Here is a 21,678-nt window from a genome sequence, read left to right on the forward strand (position 1 = left end):
GTAAAATAAAACAGAACCTAAAACTTTATCAAACATTATACATTTTTTACTCAAGGGCCATGAAACCGACCGAAGAGACTCCCTTCAACAACACAGTGATCTAGAAGAAGTAATGGAAGAAATGCGGCAGGAGCTTCAAGTAGCAAAAGAAGATAACTGCACACTAGTTTTCCGCCTTGAGGAGACACAAGATAAAAATGAAGAAATGAAACAGAATTACGTGCATAAAATAGAAGAGCTTAAAGGAGATATGTCTCGGTACAAGGAGATGTATGAGCAAGAGAAGAAGTCACTGCAAAAGGATTATGAACTTCGTGTGAAGGAAGTAGAGAAATTGCGAGATCTTCAAGAAGAACGGGTTCATCAGCTGGAGATACAACTCGCCAACTTTAGGCAAGAACTTGAAATTGTTGGTGTTTCACTTGCTACTGATCTAGTGGAGTTTGACACTGACATGGAAAATGTACTCTCTCAAGGTGGTCCATCTTCGATGAAGTGCGCTGACGATGGGGAACTCATCAGGAAGATAAGAGAGCTTGCGAAATCCGAGACAGCTCTCAGGCAGAAAATTTATGATCTAGAGAAAAAGGTATGGTATGGCAGATCTAATACAATCAGTAAACACTTAATTTTGCTGGCGACTCGCAAAAAAATGCATTACAGCTTTGTAAATTTCTAGAATAGTTACTACAGACATATGGTACCATTTTTGTGTAATTGATTATTTTTTTGTGTTTCATTCATATAAAAAACGGAATTGGATTCTTTTGCTAGGTTATTAATTTACAGGTATACTTTCAGTTTTCTAGTAGAGGAACATGATCCACGAAAAAGTTTTTTAAGCTCATTTTTATTTTCGTTTTGATACTGGATCTTATCTTATTTTCACCATATCAGAAAAATAATCCACACTTTGTAGATTTGTACATATTTTACTCATATATTCACAAACAATTTCCATTCCTCTCCTCTAAACATTTTAATTTTTATTATACAGGAGTGTGCATATCGTGAAACAATTCGTGAAGCAGACAAAATTATGTCCAGCCATGTAACATCCTATAAACAAAGAATTGAAGATTTGGAGGCCACAATAGAACAGCAGGTTTCTCGAATCCAACAGCTTGAAGCCTCAGAAGAACGCCTTAGATCTTCCCTACGGAATAACTCTAGGACAAGTGAAGGTGCCCGCATATCAGATTTGTTGGATCGCCTCATTGAAACGGAAAATTCAGAGCTCAAACTCAAAGAGAGGGTCTGGACTCTTGAACGAAGTGAAAAGGAATTGCAAATAAAGGTAATTACAGTATAATGCTAGTTTATAGATTTCTTCTTTTTTGCACATCAGTTATCAACCTTAATTAGTATATAACAATTTCAATTTGGTTAGTTTTTTTTTTTTTATTTTGATGATGTGCCATTTTTCATTGAACACTCCAAATTGGATTGACAGTCTTCAAATGAAAAAAACTTTGTTTTATCTTTTGTTATTTGATTACTGGAAATGACAATGAAACACAAAGGGATAACAAATGACCATTTTTAATTGACAGTTCTCTTAATACATTCTTCTCGTGAAATAATATCTTGGTTTCACTAATCAGGTTAAGTGAAAAACTTTCACACCTGTAGTATATATACTTCAGAAGATTTTTAATGCAGTTTGCATGGGATCAGTAATTTTCATATACTGTACTAGTATATTGTAATCTTCAATGTTAGAATCTCCAGTTTTAATCATATTTACAAAATTGGGTTGCTGGTTAGAAGAGCAGATGAACAATTATCATTTTAATACTTGCTAATGATAATTATGTGAGGAATTTACTAGTATAAGTAATTAAAATTTTTCTTTTAGTTAATGGAAGGAGAAAAGAATAACCAGTCACTCAGAGGTGAATTGCGTGATCAAGAAGAACTTGTTCATCGCCTGAGAGCTTTAGAAACTGAAAATAATGCCCTCTCTGTTGAACTTAATCAGGTAAGTGCTGTATTCAAATTCAACAGTTGTAAAAGTAGTACACTGTAATGTGCACTTTGAGCAGTCTAAGAGTAAGTAAGTCAATAAATATAAATTTTCAGTGGTGACTGCTTGCAATATGGCCAACATATTGATATATGTCACTTTTTCTGTAAAATTCGAAGTTTTTTATTACCAATTAAAGCATACTATTGTTAAGTATATTGTTGCATACTCTCTTTAAAGACGTGAATGATTTTAAAGTAATGTACTGCAGAGAGTGTAGTGACATGCACTGTTACTTGAGTAATGATATATACTGATTATTGCAATATATCTATACTGTACACAGGCGCAGGATTCTGCCCGAAAAATGAGCGAGGTACAACAGAGTGAAAGTTACTTGCGTGGTCGTGTGGAAGAGTTGGAAGTAACGGAAAACATGCTCCGAGAGACCCTTCACCAAGCTGACCTCATATTGGCCCAAAGGGAACGAAAACTCAGGGATCAGGTAAATTCTTGTTACAATTTCATAAATATTCGTAAGTCCACTTTAGTATATGCAAAGTTTGGTCTTGACTGAAAGTCTTTTTGTCTGCACACTAGCAGTGTAGTACACTACTGCATGAGCTTCTGGAAATTTACTTTGAAATTACTGTTGTGCACTGCTATTTAGTTTAGCAGTGACAGCATATTTGTTGTATTGTTTATTGTACAATCATACTTCTTAGAGTGCTGGTAGTTGGTCTGTATCTGTTGTATTATCTCGGCAGTAGTACATTCATTTGTAAGGTCAAGTATTCATATTGTTTGATTCAGTACATTGTTCATATTTCCAAACACTAAATCACAAATAACCCATTATGTGGTCACGGCCGAGTTGATAAAGTCACTGTCACTCATATGCTAACTGAAAATGGCAGTTTTGATTCTTGGTCAGGGTAGGTGTAAGGTAACCCCAAGGTAAAATGAATTCTGTATCAATGGGTTATTCTACCATGAGCCTTGGGGCAATTTTGGAGATTAGTTGTTGCATAGGAGAAAGTGAAGTAGCTGGTTTGGTATACCGTTCACTGTTTTAGTGCAAGAAGTGGTGTACAAACTGAAATGTATTGTTTAAAGTGGTTTCTGAAATTTATTGGACATTAATTCTAATTTTTAATTTTAGGTTTCTTCCCTTCAAGAGGAAGTACAAGCTTACAAAGCTCAGCTAGAAGCTGCGGCATCAAAAGAATATGGTGCTCGGGAGTCAGAAATATCATATAGAAGGCAGTTAGAAGAGCTGAAGAGTCGATTGGCTGATGCTGAAAGAGAATTAAAGGAATCCTCTTCAGAAACAATGAGTCATGAAACACAACATCGCTCCGAGGTCAGATGTTAATTGTTGTTACCCCAAAAACAATAGGATTTTGATTGAAAGTCTTGCAAAGCCTTTTTTTCCATGAATTATATTTAGATTAGATAGGAATCCTTTTAACTTTATGACCCACTTCTGTATTATTTTCCAGGTAACAAAACTTCGGAATCAGCTAAAACTGAGTAACTCACAGTTGACAGAGCTTGACAGGCTGAATTGTGAACTCCGTGATCGGGTGTTAGCTGCTCAGGCTGAAGGACAGCGCTTAGCAAAGGAGTTGGAGGAACGTGGCCGACGACATGAACAGGATCTGATTAGCTTTAACCTCCAGGTGAATAGTCTGTTTTACATGACTTGTAAAATTCCTTTAGTCCTATTGCATTGGTGTTACTATGTCTGCTTATTTATTTTAAAAATTTATTTTAGGATTATAAATTCTTAAGTATGCAGTATAGCCTCCAATGCTGTAATGTTTGTATAGTCTGTGGATGTAACATACATCATGGTTACTAAACATCATACACCATCATACTTCTTACAGTATTAGGGATATACTTTATTAATGATAAAGAATATGTGCTGTTACTATAATGAAGTACTGTAAGAATGATTTAATCAACTTTGAATGATCATTCTTTGGCAAAATAGTTTTTTGTCTTGTTTTTGAACTTAAGGCCTCAGACACTAGCACCTGCTAAAAATGCTCAGCTCTAGCTTGTCACTGTAGGAAAGGAAATGGATGACATACTCTCACTTGCTTTCACTAACTTTCCATATTTTTACAATATTCATTTTTTTTTGCTTGCATCAGACAAACCACTGCCTAAGGAAGCCCAAAGCATCTGTTTAAATGATGGCAGGGCTTGAAAAGGCAAGTTTTTGTATATATAAAACATGAAATTTGTTGAAAAATATATTAAGTTTTTTATCTCTTTATAATGTCTATGTTGTGTTGTGAGCTTGAAAAAATACTTCAGCCATGCTGGCATCCAGAATGGTGAACCTGATCAGTTAGAAAACTGAAAATACATGAAGATTCACTATATTTATCCCTTGTTAATGGTGGTTGGGCATTTGTTTTTAATTTACTAATGAAAATAATTCTTTTATTAAGACACTTTAACTGTAAATTAATAGACAGCCAGATGAAACAAAAGCAGAAAAGTATGTACGATAACATTGACAAAAACTGCCTTTTTTTTTTCAAGCCCTGCTTTCCTGTACTTTTGTTTAGTGCTGATCAGTTTTTATAAATTTTCATTTCTGAGTCGTGTTAAAGAACCAGAAACCACTGACACAGTTGGTTAGAGTCCAAATTCCTTATCACTATCACTAAATAAAAATTTTTGCTGTTAAATTGAAGTTAAAAAACTGTAACTCTTACATGGATAAATTACAGTTTTGTTACTCATACAATATTATTCCATGAGTATTTGATGCGAGAGATCATGAAAAAGTTAGGATCATTTTGATAATCTCATTCGTAATATAAAATCGTATGGTATTGTTTATGATGATGTCACTAAACAAGAATTAAGGTTAAAGCTGTATTTGTTATCTCTATGAATCACTTTACTGCTTGTGAAAGCCGAGTTGTCAAAAACTCATGTCCGCTTGCTTCATTATATATTGACCTGTGTACTCCCAGATGTCCTCTCGTGATTCACGCATTGAGGAAATGGAACATCAGATAGAACAAATAAGTCATGTTCGTGCAGTCAGCGAACTAGATGCCCTTGCATCATCGCCGATTGCTTCACTCCATGCTTCTATAACTGCTCTTACCTCAGCACTTAAGGTTTGTCTTTTTTTAATGCTTTTCCTTTCTTTCCAAATGGTGTATTATGCATATAACTTTTTTGTTATATTTCATGTAGGATTACTGTATTATTATACTTTACTATTCTTGATATTCTCAAAGACTTATTTAAAAACTAAATTGTGTATTATATGTGATTTTGCATTAATCAATTTTTTTTACTTCACTCAAACTACATCTATGTAGAGGATTTTTTTTTATTTTAAGATGCAAAACTTAAATTAGATATACAATATTCAGTATATTTATATAGACTAAACCAAAATTAGATACACAATATGCAGCATATTTATATAGAGTAAAAGAGAACAATGTGAATAAATAAATAAAAATAATGGGTGTTAAAGTGGCACTTAAATGTGCCAGCGTATTATGTATTTTGGATGTTTGCGTCCAGTGTTATCAGAGTTTTGTCTTGTGGTATGTGTGTGTGTGTGCAAATTACCTTCTATTTACATATTATATTCCTGTCTTTTTGTATATTGTATTGTTTCTGCTAGCAGGTACAGTTCACATACACAGTGTGTTAAATATAGTCTGATAGCATATCTCTTTGATAAGTTTGGATTCTTAGTAGTTGTACTATTTTAAATTTACATGGTGGTTGGAGTGCTTGGTTTACAATGGAGGCTTGATTCAAAATGGATGTACAGTACTGTACTTCATTAGGTTACTGAAGCTTCACTAAACATGGTTTTATGGACCAGAGTATTTTGGTTATCTTCTAATGCTCTCTTGAATCCCATAAGTACCTAATATTAATACCAAATTAATTTTTTTTTAACGACATAATTGATTGGTCAAAATGAGAGGCAAGCCGAGCAGAAAACACCTGATGGCAGTTATTGTAAAGGAATAACTTTGTGCTTAACTGCCTCAAAAACATCCTTAACCTTATGATTTACATAGCTAATTTATATGAACTTACCCAAGGGAGACCTGATGATTCTACTAACAGTTGAAGAGGGTAAAGGGTTTGGCACTGGAATAACAATTTCAGATATACTAGGCTGTGATTCTGACACATATGAAGGGGCTACTGGATGATCTGAAAGGGATCAAATTGTATTCCATTGTTATTGCAGATATGCACTTGGCTTAATACTATAACTTACTGTTTGTGTGAAGCACAAATCATTTTCTTAATTGAGCCAGTTGTTTCAAGTATTCAGAGTAAAGAAGTAGTGTGTATCAATAAAACACAAAATTTATTTCAAAAAGTACACTTTATTTCAAAGAATGCCAGATGAGATTTTGAGTAAATTTGTCAAAATTTCATATTTATCAAGATGTGCTTAATTTATTCAGAATTTTCTTGCACTGTAATTTATTGTAGCAAAAACAGTTATTACTATCAGTTTGATTGTATTTCTTAAATTCAAACAGTATTTTTAATGCTGTATTTCCCACAGTTACTTTTACTTTAATTGACCAATATTTGTTGTAAGACCCGAAGGGTGTTAATGAATTTCATGGTTTTATTACTCTATCACCTCTAGGAGCCATGAAAAAGTAAATTATTATGACTGTGTTTTTCTAGACAAACAGTTTATTTTGAAATATAGGAGGTACTGATATATACATGTTCAATAGGTTTAGCTGACATGACAAACATTTTATTTTAATGTTCTGGATCTATTTCTAACTTCAAGCTTTATAGTACATTATAGACACTTTGCTGAAGTCTGTTGTTTAATCTTTTAATTACATAAACTGTGCTTGTGGATATTTCATGGAGTCTGTCTTCCATGCTTATTTTCAATACTAGTAATGTATACAATACTAGTGTACATATAAGTGTACAATACTTATATGTATGGTACTTTGTTCCAAAATTTTCATACCATTGTGGAGTATTTGTTGTGAAACCAAGTACGTACGTATTCCTTTTGACTGGGAGCAACTATGCATGTTTAACATACATATTGTATATTAAAGTTCAATTACGTTAAAATTATTAAAGGAAGTGTTGCGGAAGAATGTAAATCACGAATTCTGTTCATGTGTGTTTATTTTTTTTAACAGAGCTGTGAGTCTTGTAAGGAAACTCAAAGTGGCACCCTAACAGAAGTGACAACGCAGCTAGGAACATTAGCTGAGTTACTGGAGGGTCAGAGTAACTCGGACATTGAAGATATTGTGTCGGATACTGATGAGGAAGGTATGGCCATTAATGTTTTTTTATAGTCAAACAATATTGTTTTTGTTTTTACATAAAAGCACATGTCTTTCTTAAGATCAAATAATTATAATAAAATCTGAAAAAGAAGCTTATATAAATTTATCATTTAGTTTCTGATTGCTGTACAAGAGAAGGAGATAGTAAGAAAACTGCTATGTATATTAACTAATCAACCTTTTAACTGTATTGAAAATGCATATGGCAGTAACTATAATTTAAATTATCAGAAATTTCCTTTGCTTGACACTCCAGTTGCTGTTGTGGTTGATTGAAGTTGTGTTGCCAAATAGAATGGAGAATTGACTGGAAGAGTTGAAAAAAAAATTTTTTTTTTACACAGCTTATCCACAACTTCCTAATCATAATTTAGTTCTATGTTGGGATGTTTGAATTTTGCAACTTGTTTGTTGCTTGGAAAGATAGCAGCATTTATCATTTCTGTTAGGTGCTCTGTGTAGCAGAATGGTTACCACAGCCTTCCTTTCTCATAATTGGTATGGGTGCTATTACGTAATACAGTACAGTATATTTAAGGAGATTGCATCTTGTTTCATAATGGAAATACTGTTTCCAACAGAACCTCATGATGCAGAAAACTTGGCCCATGAAGCAACTTCGACCCCCCCTCCTAACCCCGCTGGGGAGGGGCCTAGGGAACACTCAAGCGGGGATGTCGTCTGCTGCTCCACTGGTGGGAGGCTGAAGAGAGACTTCCGAAGAAGGAGCAGAAGGCGGTTAGAGGAGCGCAACAGTAGGAGGCTAGTGCGCCCTCAGGGCTCTACCACCATCCTGGAAGAGCTGGAGGAGAAGGTGCGGGAGCTAGAGGAAGCTGTAGGACGCAAAGATGAAGAAATTCGTCTTGCTGATGATGAGAACTGTGAGCTAAATAGCCAGTTACAGAAGAGAGATGCAGCACTTCAACAAAAGGTGATTACTGTATTAACAGCAGTTTAGATCACATCGTCCCTATTTTGACAAACTGGCGTTACCCATTCTTTAAGTATTTGAGTGTACCAACCAAAGTGTCTCAGTTTTTGATACCCTATAATATATCAAAACTTCAGCTGCCTGTGTTGTCACATTTTGAAACCAAATGGGGGGAAAAATGGCTTACGCCAGTTCGTCAAACTATGGACAACATACTGTAATGTAAAATTCATTTTAAGAAACAATTTCCAGGAACTAGCAAAGTATATTTACACAATAAATGTACAGCACACCATGGTGGTAAGGTGTTTACATTTTGTATTTAAGATTGTAATTTTAGTAGGCTGTTTTAATTTCATTTTCATTCATAGTTACTATATAGTATCTAGCGTTGTAGGGAAGTGCATCGTTAATAAATATAAAGCCCATGGATGGATGTTTGAGATTTTAGTTAGTGTTAGTATCATGAGTGCCCCTCTCCTTCCTTTGTGAATTAAAGATTAAGTCTATGAATCATTGTGGACCCCAATGTGGGTGAATGATTGATGGAATTGTTATGAAGAAGCAAGGGCTGTTACCAGTGGGGGAGTTTAGTGTATTGTATGCTGATATTCTTCCATCATTAGTTATACAAAATACAAAGCAGGAATAATAGAATAAGAATATGTTTTTATATTTAGTAATTTTGTTTACTTGTAATTACAATTAGCTGGTGGTTCCCAGAATGCATTAAATTTAAATTGATAACATTATTGAAAGGTAAGCAAATTTGTCACTGGTCTCTTATTAGGGATTATTTTTTATGATTTTTTATTATTAATTATGCTCTCAAAATTTATTAATCATTACTGCTACATGGAATGATATTTGCTGTGCTGAGATAATGGAAATATATTTTAAGCAAATTTGTTCTTAGAAATAGTTACCAAAATATATTGAAAAACCTTGGTTCATACTTTTCGTTATTTATATTTGAGAATGAACATTAAAAATACTTAGTTCCTCATATATTGCAAAACTTCACCTAGATAGCTAGTGGATTTTGTTACCATTTACTGTGTAGTTACTCCTCAGTTACTGATATAGGATTTTGTGAAGTATTTGTTCATACATGAAACAAACCACGTCTTTACGTATGGGGAAAATCTCAAAGTGCAGCTGGATCCGGTTTAAAAATAGAACAAGGTTGGTGGCATGAGTGTATTAGCCAATGGGGAGAGAGAGTAGGTGGAGCCTGACCTCTTCTCCCCTTTGTATACGCCGTGACTAGCTGGTTATCTCTCAAACTGTCTTCAAGCAAGACGTGTGCTGCCCCTTCTAGCATAGAATCTGTTTTTACACTTCCTGTTCTTTCTTTGCTTTGGCATTCTGGTTTCTCATTCTGTTTTTGTTTGCATGTTTCTATTATATATGGTGATCATCAGCGTGTATTTGCATTCGAGATGCAAACCCATGAATCATCTAAGAAGGAAATACCCTGGGGTAAGTAACAACCCATGCTTTCATTATCTAGCACCTAACCTCTCTCAGTACTGATCCTCATTCAACTTGCAGCAGATGCAGACCAAATGATTGCAGTGTAAGTAACCCCTGTTCAGTGTCGTGATTGGTCTCCGGAGCAGTGGAAATGTGTTGGTAAGAAGAAATACAAGAGGAAACTGGCTATTTCTTCATGGGAAGGCTTTGTGCCTCCAATGGCTTCGGATGCTGCCATTCCTTCTTGTTCTTTCTCTCCTTCACCAGATTTGCCTCTCGTTGCATCTTCTTCTCAGGAAAATTTTACTCCTCCTTCTTCTGTTGCTTTGTCTCTAGATAGTTCGAGGAAGGGACCAGGAGATCTAGTGATTGATTTAGCTGCCTCTGTTCTTTCCAGGGGTGCTTCCCCCCTTGTGAAGAGGAGGGCGACAGCTCCCCATTGTACTGGATGTGGAGAAGTTAACAGAGTGCTGGTCTTCACTAGGACTACCAGGGGAGCCCCACCTTGGGGGCCTACTGTCACACCTCGTCTTCCCATCTCCCAGTGTCTGCTGCCATGTCAGTCTCTACAGTTACGGTGTTTGTGACTTCTGCTTGTGTTTCTACTGCCGTGACTTCCTCTGCCTACACCATACCTTCATTGGCCGTGCCCCTACCATCGGTTTCCTTTCCTGGGCCTTCTACTTCTCCTCCTGACTCATTGGTTCAAGCCCTGATGGAGAGAGTCGAAGGTGCACTTCTGAAGAAGTTCAGCCGCTCCAACACAAAGAAATCTCAGAAGAGATGTCGGAGGTCTCCGTCTTCCTCGTCTTCTTCTTCTCATTCATCATCTCCGTCGTCTGTTTGTTCCATCCCATGAAGGTGTTGGAGAAAGGACGACTTTGTGGCCCCTCCTCGCAAGAAGATCCACAGGCACTCTCTGGATTCCCAATCCATTTCTTCATCTGGGGGGCAAGGCCAACCATCTGTCTCCTACAGTTGATTCTCGGTTGGCCAATCACGGTTGTATTGTCACCTCCAAGTTTGTCCCTTGTTTGTCTCCAGCTGCCCCTCTGGGGTTTCACACCATTACAGACAGCTGTGCGTCTGTCAAGGTTCACGGCTGTCTCTTCTACCTTAGCTACTGATGAGAGTCGCCCAATTCCTGATTCTTGTGCGGCAGCGCAGTCTGCAACAGAAGTCTCCTCTAAGAGCCGTGGTTCTGTGGATCAGGCTCCTCCTCAGGAAGTTCCAGTCATTTTGCCTTCTTCTGCTAGTCCTGCTCTAGAAACGAGGGTCAAGACAACAAGGCAGCCATAAAGAGGTCGACATCACACCTGAGGGAACATTCTTGTGATCAGGACTGTTCCTCTCAGGACAAGTAGTCCACAGTCTCGTTCGCGCGGCTGTGACCATTCTTCCACGAGCTCCTGTCACCCCTGGAGAAGCTTGTTCCTCACAGATGTTTCCACCTTCGATCCCTTCATTGGAGATTGAAAGAGTTTTGGTCCCCATCAAAGGATTCTCCCTTCTTCCAAGTTCCTCTTTCAAAGGAGGTGAAACAGGACTTGGCATGGCGGCTGGACAACAGGAACCTGACCATAGGAGTGCCCCTTCACACTCCCCCTCCGGAGATACTTCTGTTCTCAGACACCTTGAACAAGGGTTGGGGGGCACACTTGGAAGATCTTCTGACTTCAAGTGTGTGGGATCACTAAGACAAGCAGCTTCACATCAACAGCCTGGAACTGAAGGTGGCTTTCAGGAGCAGGTGATGGAGCACTCCGTGGTTCTAATGCTGACAATACGAAGGTGGTGGCATATGTCAGCAAACAGGGGACTGGTCTCCTGTCAACTTAACGAATTGATAGTATAACTACACCAGTGGGCAGTGACTCACTCAGTGAACTTTTCAGCCAGATACATTCCAGGCAAGAGGAATGTAGTGGCAGACAAGCTGCATTGTCAGGGTCACAAGTGTTGGGGACAGAGTGGTCACTACACCTGGAGGCAGCAGACAGGTTGTTCCATCTGTTGGGAAGGCCGAAGATAGATCTTTTCATGACTCAATACAACAAGAAACTGGAGGTGTTTTGTTCAGTCGTTCCGGACCCTTGGGCCATGCCGGAAGATGCTCTGCAACATCTTGGGACAACCTGGACGTTTACACCTTTCCACCCCTTTTTCTGATTCGTCAAGTAATCAACAGGGTAATCATCTCTCAGAATGACCCTGGTGGCTCCCTTGGCCACATGCCAAGTCATATCCGGACATGCTGGCCCTGCTGACCGAGGCACTGAGAGATTCCCCCCCTGGCACAGCCTCCTTTACCAACCTCACATCGACATTCCACCAATCTGTAGGGTCCCTGTCTATTCACAGTTGGAGACTATCCAGTATCTCATGTGACCAAGAGGCTTTTCACACAGAGTAGCAACAGAGATGTCTGGCTACCTCAGGAAATCTTCTACAGCCGTGTACCAGGGGTAATGGGCCGTCTACTGTGATTTGTGTCATCAGCAGGGTTTCTCTCCAGTCGGAACTTCTATTCAGCAAGTAGCTGACCACCTCATATTCCTCTGTAGGGAGAAGCTACTTTCTCTGTCAGCCATTAAGGGCTACAGGGCTGCTCTGGGGCTAGTTCTGTACCTGAAAGGAGTAGACCTTTCCTCCTCATTGGAGATCTCTGTACTCAAAAATTTCGAACGGTCCTGTTCCCCAAGAGAACTTACGCCTCCTAACTGGGAATTGACCCTGGTCCTTAGCAGACTTAGTCATGCACCATATGAGGGTTCATCAGACAGAAATTTAACCCTCAAGACTGTTTTCTTACTGGCCTTAGCCTTAACAAAAAGAGTAGGAGAACTTCATGGCCTCTTTTAATGTCAAACACTCAAGGGTTTGGAGGTCGGTAGCCTTCGAATCTGTCCTGGAATTCATAGCTAAGACTCAAAATCCTTCCGTTCCCATTGGTTTTGTTGTCTCCAACAACTACAGGTTCTTTTCTTCCAAGACACAACGTACACTGGAGTTCCTGTTGTGTCAAAGCAGGGATGTCTGGCTATTGAGTAATCTTTCACTTAACAGACCAGCAGCATATGACTCCTTCCCATGATCTAACAATTGACCAGAAGTGAGACCAGGTGAGCCAAACCACCAAAAGTAAGTCTCCCCATACGTAAAGACCAATGGTTTGTTCTGTGTATGAACAAATGACACATTTTTAATCAACTTGTGTTTTCATAACTAACAAACCTTAGGTCACTTCGTAAATGGCCCACCTCAAGCCACCTGGGCTGGAAGATATAGCAAGTCATGGCGAAAATGAAGGGAAAAGAGGTCATGCTCCGCCTACTCTCTCTACCCATTGGCTAATATGCTAATGCCATCAACCTTGTTCCATTTTTAAACCAGATCCAGCTACGCTTTGAGATTTTCCCCATACGTAAAGACCTCTGGTTTGTTAGTCAAGAAAAATACAAATTGATGTAACATTTGTCATTTTTTGCATAATTTGTCTGTATATAATGTGATTTATTAAGTCTTTTTAGCAATGTACAATTTTTATTTTTTTAGTTTCAAATGAAAATATTTACAATTTTAATCATACAGCATATGATATACTTATTTTATTGTCAGCTAACCATAGGTACAGAATAACTTAAGGTAAGGAAATTCATGCTCTGTGCAGCTATAGTAATGAAAAAAAGGCATTTGGGACTCCATCTAACAGAAAACATACCCATCTGCAGTAAAATTCCTGAATTAAAGTTTATCGTTACAGACAACTGATTACTGTACATGTATGTACTCATCAATAACTTGTTTGAAAGCTTTATCGAGAGCTATTAAATGAGATTGGTGGCATCATTACAGAGAATTCTGTTAATACAGATTGAAATATTTATTTTTCAAGGGTGAAGAGGTGGAGAATTTGAACTCCACTTTGGCTAGCCTCCGTCAACAGTTGATGCACACAATGGAAGATTATGAAAGGTCAAAACTTTCCCTTCAGGCAAAACACAAGGTAAGTGATTTGTACACGTAGTCAAGATTTTAAGTGGCAGTAATTCTAGTAATTTATTGGACTCTACGCAGATGCAAATGGAGAATACGGGAGGAAAGAAAATTTAAGATTTAGTCTTGTGTACAGTAAACCCCCCGTATTCGAGGGGGATGTGTACCGCAACCCCCCTCCCCCCACAAATAGCTAAAATCCGTGAATACTTAAAACCCCTCTAAAAACACTTACAATTGCCTGTTTTGATAATTTAAACACAAGAAAAACCCTCTAAAAATGCCTATACCTGAGTATTTTAATAGTTTTACCACAAAAAATGCATTTAGTCATGAAAATCATATGAAAATACAGTAATTAGTGAATATTTCTCAGTGAAAAATACTGCGAATGGGTGAATTTTCCGCAAATAATGGGTGGATATGTTCCACAGAGAAATTCGTGAATGCGAGTCCGCAAATCGTGAGAACGCGAATATGGGGGTTTACTGTAAACTATCATATTTTTGCTAATGCTGTCTTTGGCAATGAGTCTGAGTCAGTTACCTAACTTAATTTTCATTTTTTACTAGTTATATCTTGGCAATAGTCTGTGAGTCAGTTACCTTACTTAATTTTCATTTTTTTTTAGTTATATCTTGATTTTGGCAATAATTTTATTGAACAGACATTAATAAGGCTGTTGGCAGCATCCCTTTCAACTTTAGCTAACCCCACTTTTCAGCATTTTGTTTGATCTCCATTCCATTTCCAGCCTTCATTCTTAGTGTTCAACCACTCCAATTCCCTCTTTTCACTGTCTAAAGCACACAATGACCGAAACTGCTGCAGCATTTGGTGTCATAGAAAAATTTTCATAATTCAATAAATAAGCTGTTTAATTTAATTAAATGTAGACTAAAAAAATATTTTTTACAGGTGGATGTTGAACAGTTTACACATCAGATTGAGCAGCTTACAAAAGAGGTAGAACAACTGGTCTGCCGAGGGAAATTAAAAGATTCCATCATTTCTACTCTAGCTAGTCAGATCAGGGCTATTCTTAGGTGAGTAAACAAGACTGACTAATAAACCATACAATGATTGTGCACTGAACACTGAACAATTATTCAAGCTGAACTTACCCTACAGGTAATATTTCTCATTTTTAATAGATCTGGCAATATGAGCGTAGTGATTAACCAGCTGCGTCGACTGCAAGAAGTAGATAGTGATCAGGAGAAGGCTAATAGTGAAGGAATGAGTACGACAGATTTTGATGTTGAAGCTGTTTGTTCACTCCTCAACCAGCCTGATGAGGTAATTGATTTATAAAGAAACCATACAAAACAATTCCTTTGTCATTTGTTTGGTAAAACTGGATAATATTCTTATATTGTACTTTCATTTGTAAAATACAGTAGCTGAAAGTTTTCACAGAAAATTGCTGTATAATATAAAGCTTATGTATATTACTGTGCATGAATACATTTCATCATTAAATGACATACTGGTTATTCACACCACCTTAACATTTTCAGGACATGAAGTAATAAAAAAAGACTAAATTGAAATTGGATATGGGCAATAATGAGTCAAGCTTGAGGCCACTTCTATAGAAGGTTTAAGAAAGAATATGTTTGTGTGAAGTGGGTGGTCTTGCCAATAAAACTAACATGCTCACTTACTGAATATGGAATGATTAAAATAATTATAACCTGACTAATTTTTCTACAATATTTAACAGAAGACTTCAACATACCAGTAACCCGAATGTTCTCGTTCTTGTGGAATCTATCTTAAAGTTCTTCCACTAACTGTCTTGTTTGCTTGTATCCATATAATTGGCTTTCTAACTCTCTTCCAAATTAGCATACTTGGCTTTTAAGTCTCTTGGCATTGCATTTAAGGTGTAGTGGTGTGAAGTACAACACTTGAATATAAATTCTAATCTTCCTGTTTTAACTATTGACAGATGGTGAACTTACAGTACAGTATATATACAGTCAACAACTATTCTACTGTAGTGATTTCATATATCTTCTTGTATTTTGGGAATGGTATTTGTTTTTTACTGTAGCAATACCCTAGTTAAATTTCTCATTTTTTGAACAAGGGGAAGCACACCTTTGCTATGGGGTGTTCATGATTTTCTCTAGGCTGGCATTGAGAGGGAAGAAATTATTCACACTATATGGTACCCTTCCGAAATGTTATACCTGCACTACTTTATGGTATGGGCGACTGGTCTGGTAAAGGCAACTAATAATAGCCAAGGTGTGTTTCAAACTTGGAATTCATGTACTTTATTTCTGTTCTTAAACAATTACTGTACAAGGTATCTCTTCTTACCTCTCCAGATGGTTTCCTTGTCTCAGTCCGCCTTCTTGAATGGGATAGAGCCATCTAGTTATGTGACTTCTGAGTCCAATTTGCCCTGCAGTATACAGGAACTCACTAGTCACGTGACGTGTCAAGGCTCTCCTTCATTGGTTGAACGCAGAAAATCTCGCATACCACGATATATTCCCTCTCCATTGTCATTGCCAAGTCCAAAGTCTACACCTGTACCTGTGGATAGAAAGTCACTTAAGCAAAGTTTGATGCCTGAGTGTGCCAAACTGCAGGCCGAAGAACTGGACAGAAAGGCCAAATCTAAAGTATCATGCGAGCAGAGAGTAAGATCAACATCAGAAGCAGCTCACCATTTCAAGTTTACTTCATCAGTAGCTGTAAATAAAGTTTTATCTGAGCCTATGGAAACAGAGTCTACTCCAGAGGTTAAGGAGGAAGATAAAATTCCTTCATCACCACCACCTGTAGAAGACAAGGCTATTGCATCCACTACACCTACAAAAATCACAGGCAGAAAGGTTGATTTATCCCTTGTATTTTTTCTTATGCTTCCTGCTTTAGTGTGGTAATACCTCAAGTATTTCTTTTTTGTAACTGCTTTGCTTCAGAACTTTTCTTATATTTGATATATAAGAACACTGCAAAAAGTGGCAGCATATTTTGTTGTATTAAAAGCACGTTTATGCCAAGACATACTGAAATGTATATAATTAGGCCAATGGAGTCCCTTATAAGATGAAAAGATCATTTTTCATCTTGTTTATTGTACTTTTCTTTCCCGCAGTTTTCCCAAGAGCAAGATACTAAAATCTGAAGAAATATAGGAAATTATCTCTCCCTTGTTGAAGACTTCAGTTTTCTTGTTTTGTTATTCCCATTTTAGTTAAACTAGCCAACAAGTTAAAGTTAAGCTATGCATACCATAAAATTAGTAAATAAATTAAAACTTCCTGGTATATTAAAGGGCACTCATCCTCATTTAATATCCTAAGTGATTATTTGAGCTTACATATTTTGCCTGGCTGCACTTGTTTTATTGAAATGCAACTAAGACAAATCATCCTATGCTGTCAGTAGTTTTTCCTGCTATACAAAATTTCATTAACTCTACTCACCTTTACAGTATATTCCATCAAAATATTTGCTTTTCATTACCATTTCAAAGTTGTCTTGTTATGCTTTGCAGTAACCTCATGTCTTTAGGAATGTAATAATCTCCTGCCTTTCAGGATTCGACCAGACGAGAACGACCAGCTAGATATCTCTCTGATGCAAGAAAAATAAAGCGTATGGTGGTAAGTACAGTATTATTCTGTATTTAAAAATATCTATATGATGTATTCCTACAAAATTTTGATGAGTATAGATTATATTACATTACTGTATTCATAAACTGAGCCCCAAAAAGGACATGGAACAAGAATAGTCTAGGCTGGAGCTGAACAATTCCTGTGTGATTTTTATTGCAAAGTAAGAAAACCTTTGTTCTAAAAAGTAGGATATGAAACACATGCAGTCCAGTGCTGTTGCAACCGTTATAGTAGTACACTGTATCAATTTTTCTTCAGCATATCTATGTAGTTTTTCAGATACATACCAAGGTCTTTCTTTTGACTCTGTAAATGCCTGGATTATCCAAGGTATCAGTTTTAGGAAAAATTAAGCTTTTATCAGGGTTAATCTAAAATGTAAAAATGGCTTCAATGCTGCCATTTCCATAGATTTTATCAGTTTTAATAATAGTTTATGTTACAGCTTCCTCTCTTACTGTTACTGAGGCTATCACTATTACAGTACCAAAGATGGCTGGGCATAGTACCAAAGATGCCCAGTACTCTGCTATAGTCCTGTAATAAACTATTCCTGTACTGTAATTCTTTTAAATGTGAAGCCTGTGATGTTAGTGCCCATGGTATATATATATATTACAGTACTATGGTTAAATATTATTATTATTAAATTATTACAAGCTTTTTTCCCAAATACATTTCTTGATAGTCAAACCTTGAAAAAGAAAAACTCAAGCTGAAAACTCAGGGACTGAAAAACTCAAGCTGAAGACTCAGAGACTTGAATTTTTATTTTCAGTTAATTAAAGCCAATGTCAAATTTTAGTAAAGAGAAGTAGAGAAGTAAATAAATTTTGATTAATCCTCCCTCATATCTGGTCATTACAGCAACCCAAGCGTTAGAGACATTACAATGTTACTTCTGTTAAGAGAGTGTCAAGTGAGTTTAGAATTCCTTCAAGTATATGTCTGCAGTAAATTTTTGCATGTTAAAAAAATCAGCCCTAAATTGAGCATTATTTAGGTTAGACAGTATTGTAATCAGATTACCTGTTTTGAAAATCAAATCATTTGTTCGTAAAGCACAGTTTGTCTTTTATTGTAAGATGCTTTGTCTTGGTTTACTTGATCATTCCTGTTTGGATATACAGGAGTGTAAATTCTTATAGCCAAATTTTCTTTAGTTGCAAGCCTCATGCAGTTGCTTCCAAATGTTATGCAAATCAGAAATAGAAAAAAAAGGATCATCATTTTTACTGAAATAAATATCAGGTGTTTTGACCTAACAACAGATTGTTAATGTGGATACAGAATGTGATCATGAAAGGCTAATTAATAATTATCATGATAGGCTAATTAATAACTATCATGATTATCTGGCTAAAAATGAAAAATTATTATAGCAACCGTCATCATTATTTATGCATTTCTCATTAAAAATCATTTAACTTTGGTGCATTTGTTAAAATACACAATTTGGGTACTTTACTAATCATCATTTACAAATTACTTGATGAAGCTTAAAGAGGAGAAAATGAAAAGCATTCGTTGTTAGCATGAAAGTTAATAATTATGCTTTAAACTCATTTTGTGATAACCTGCACAGTGCAAGCTATGTTCATTATTTATCAGTGTTTTTATCAATATGTAGTATTTTCTTGCCTAATCATAATTGTGCTCTTCAAAAACTAAATGCTTTATGATGTAATGGGATAACATAAATTATGTACTGTGTCAAACTTGTACTAGATAAAACCACAGTTTTGTGGATTTGAAATTTATACTCAGTTGTGGCTGTGGACAATACTGCACTGATTCAGTAATTTGTGTTTCATGTGACTTAACTGGTATTATCTACACTTTTGATTAAGTGAAAGAGCAAATTATAAAATTTTCATGAGATGAAATGTGTTTTAGTTTATTACCTGTCAGTAACCAGTCATTTTTTCCCCAGACTGGTGTTGCTCCTTTAGATGCTGCTGTAGACTGTGCTTCTGCACCTGAATGGCGATCAAGATCGCCCCTAGGTAGCACATCTGAAGTGGAGGTCACCTGTGTTCCTCGTCCTCAAAACCTTCACATTACCCGTAGGGTTGGAGTGGATGGGGTGGTCATTGCATGGGCTCCCTTGGAACATGACTGTGTTGCTGGTTTCCAGGTATGTAATTGTTGTGAAGAGATGAGTTTATATTTGTAAATACTTTAAAAATTAGAAAAAAAAAAAAATTTTTTCCTCAGAAATTTACTTCTTGCTTTATCTTGAAATTTTTCAGGTACTCGTAGGTGGAAGAGTGGTCCAACATGTCAGGTCACCTCATCGCACAAAAGCTCTTGTCACTGGGCTTCCATTAGCAGGGTCCTTCACCATTGGTCTGGTGACTATGGCTGAAGATGGCCGCTGTTCCACTCCAGTCATTGTTACACAGGATCGTACCAGAGTGTACACAAGTAGGAGCTCGTCAGCGCGCCCTTTGCGTAGAGGTGTACCCACTTGCCTTTAATTTAGTTTGTACTGCATCATCAAGAGCCCATCCATCACCTCGTCCATTTCATCCCGTCCTTGACCAGTTTGTTGCCTAGAGTAGATATCTGCTGGCTGCAATATAAGAGGGTTACCTTTGAAAATATGATGCAATTGTGACTATGCCATATAAATTTTCATATGTGATCAAATCAAAGAAACCCTTATCGAATTCTGAGTGCCAATTACTAAGTTAAACCTTTACAATGTAGGCATAGCAGAATTTGATGCTCTGGTCGAATGTCATTTTCATTTGTTAATTATTCATCCACATCGTGTTACTGTCTTCCCATTACTGTTCAAGCCCTTAATATATCAACTCAGAAATTTACCGTATCTAAGGGAAACTAACCAAGGAAGAAGGCCTTTCATAATATAATGGTTATTTATACTGGACCACACTGACTAACACCAAATAACTATTACCAATTTGAGACATTTTATATAAGAGATCGTGGTTTTAAAAGTGTGTTATTTGCATGTTCTCTGCCATCATAGTAATACTGTATAACAAAAAGTATTTTTACCTTGTGTATGAGTTCAAAGGAATTAAATAGAAAAGAAATATACAAAAAAAATGTTTGACAGTGTTTTGGAGACCAGGGAAACCAGTTAAATGTACTTTTCTCAAGGTGCTATTGTTAATCTATAGAGTATTTGTACACCCAAAGCAAGCAAGTTACATGTTTTAATTTTTTGCACCAAAACATTGTTAAAGGTTAAAGTGCTAGTTTGATATAGATCATTAACTGTTTAGATCATATTTTGATGTAGGGTTTGGTCTGGAGGAAGGTTTGACGTGTGTGTTCTTTGCTAATTGCACTTGTTGCAAATGGATTAGTTTGGAGTGCTAGTTTTCAACAGATATCAGTGTCAGTCTGATTCCAGGCCAAATAAAATGATGCGTGATTTTTTTAAGGGAAAAGTGTTTGTACGGTCAGTTTGGGCTTGTGGTTGTTTTTACCCTTTTTCATTACTTCATTTTGCTACCATTGTTTTTTTCTAAAAAAATATATATATATATAATTTATTGAAATTCATCTTATCTGCAACCAAAATTTTAGGCCATTGTTAGATATATTATTTATCTAGACAATCATACAAAGACTGTACAGGTTAGCCAAGAATTTTTGTAGTTCCTGTAAATAACATTGTATAGTGCCAAATGAACAGAAATATTGTATTCATATTTTATCCAAAAGTATTCAGTAATCACATTTTATTCTCCACCCTGTACATAGGATTTGTAATTGGCTCATTGTTATCTAACTAAATATATATTGAGAAAACAAAGTAATTTGATTTCTACCTTACATTCATCTATTCAATCATAAACATACAATTTATACTGCAGTACTCAGCACAATTTTGAAATTTAAATTGTTATATAAGAGGACTTTCCCTCACCTTTTCTGGAGGCCAATGCTTATTAAGAAAAAATGTTAAGGTTTAACTAGTATGTTTTATACTCGAAGTGACCCACAAGATGGTAATGCTTGGCAATTATCAAAAACCAATTTCATAAAACAACAGCAGTACCCACTGAAGAATTAGCTCCAGATTGATTTCTGATACAAGCTAATTCTACTTATCAAGAACTTGAAGCTGTTTAACCATAATATACTGGGATAAAGATAATAAAAATTTTATTAAAACACATGCTCATAAGGACTAGTATGCATCAAACAAGTTACTACAAAATAGAAAGTATTGGCCAAAACTGGTCAGTCACCAGGATTTGTTTACATTGACAAAATTATATCTATAACCAATGTAGCTTGTTTTACACAAGGATTTTGGTAATTCCAGCAATATAA

General features: G+C 36.4%; 1 protein-coding gene across 5 annotated transcripts in view; it reads left to right on the forward strand.

Moving 5' to 3' along the window:
* Nucleotides 1–21,154, forward strand: part of LOC136835542 (flagellar attachment zone protein 1-like) — a 406,052-nt gene extending 384,898 nt beyond the window's left edge. For all 5 annotated transcript variants that reach the window (XM_067099190.1, XM_067099186.1, XM_067099187.1 and 2 more), the window contains 16 exons: nt 56–589; nt 998–1,297; nt 1,859–1,981; nt 2,313–2,471; nt 3,129–3,329; nt 3,469–3,648; nt 4,966–5,115; nt 7,162–7,297; nt 7,896–8,245; nt 13,617–13,727; nt 14,636–14,763; nt 14,872–15,016; nt 16,057–16,569; nt 17,281–17,346; nt 19,295–19,498; nt 19,614–21,154. In XM_067099190.1, the coding sequence (XP_066955291.1) occupies nt 56–589; nt 998–1,297; nt 1,859–1,981; nt 2,313–2,471; nt 3,129–3,329; nt 3,469–3,648; nt 4,966–5,115; nt 7,162–7,297; nt 7,896–8,245; nt 13,617–13,727; nt 14,636–14,763; nt 14,872–15,016; nt 16,057–16,569; nt 17,281–17,346; nt 19,295–19,498; nt 19,614–19,841 (3,528 nt within the window). In that variant the 3' untranslated portion in view covers nt 19,842–21,154. The remainder of the gene's footprint in view (nt 1–55; nt 590–997; nt 1,298–1,858; nt 1,982–2,312; nt 2,472–3,128; nt 3,330–3,468; nt 3,649–4,965; nt 5,116–7,161; nt 7,298–7,895; nt 8,246–13,616; nt 13,728–14,635; nt 14,764–14,871; nt 15,017–16,056; nt 16,570–17,280; nt 17,347–19,294; nt 19,499–19,613) is intronic.
* The last annotated feature ends 524 nt before the right edge of the window (nt 21,155–21,678 follow it).

This window comes from Macrobrachium rosenbergii, chromosome 55, assembly GCF_040412425.1.
Source record: "Macrobrachium rosenbergii isolate ZJJX-2024 chromosome 55, ASM4041242v1, whole genome shotgun sequence".
NCBI lineage: Eukaryota > Metazoa > Arthropoda > Malacostraca > Decapoda > Palaemonidae > Macrobrachium > Macrobrachium rosenbergii.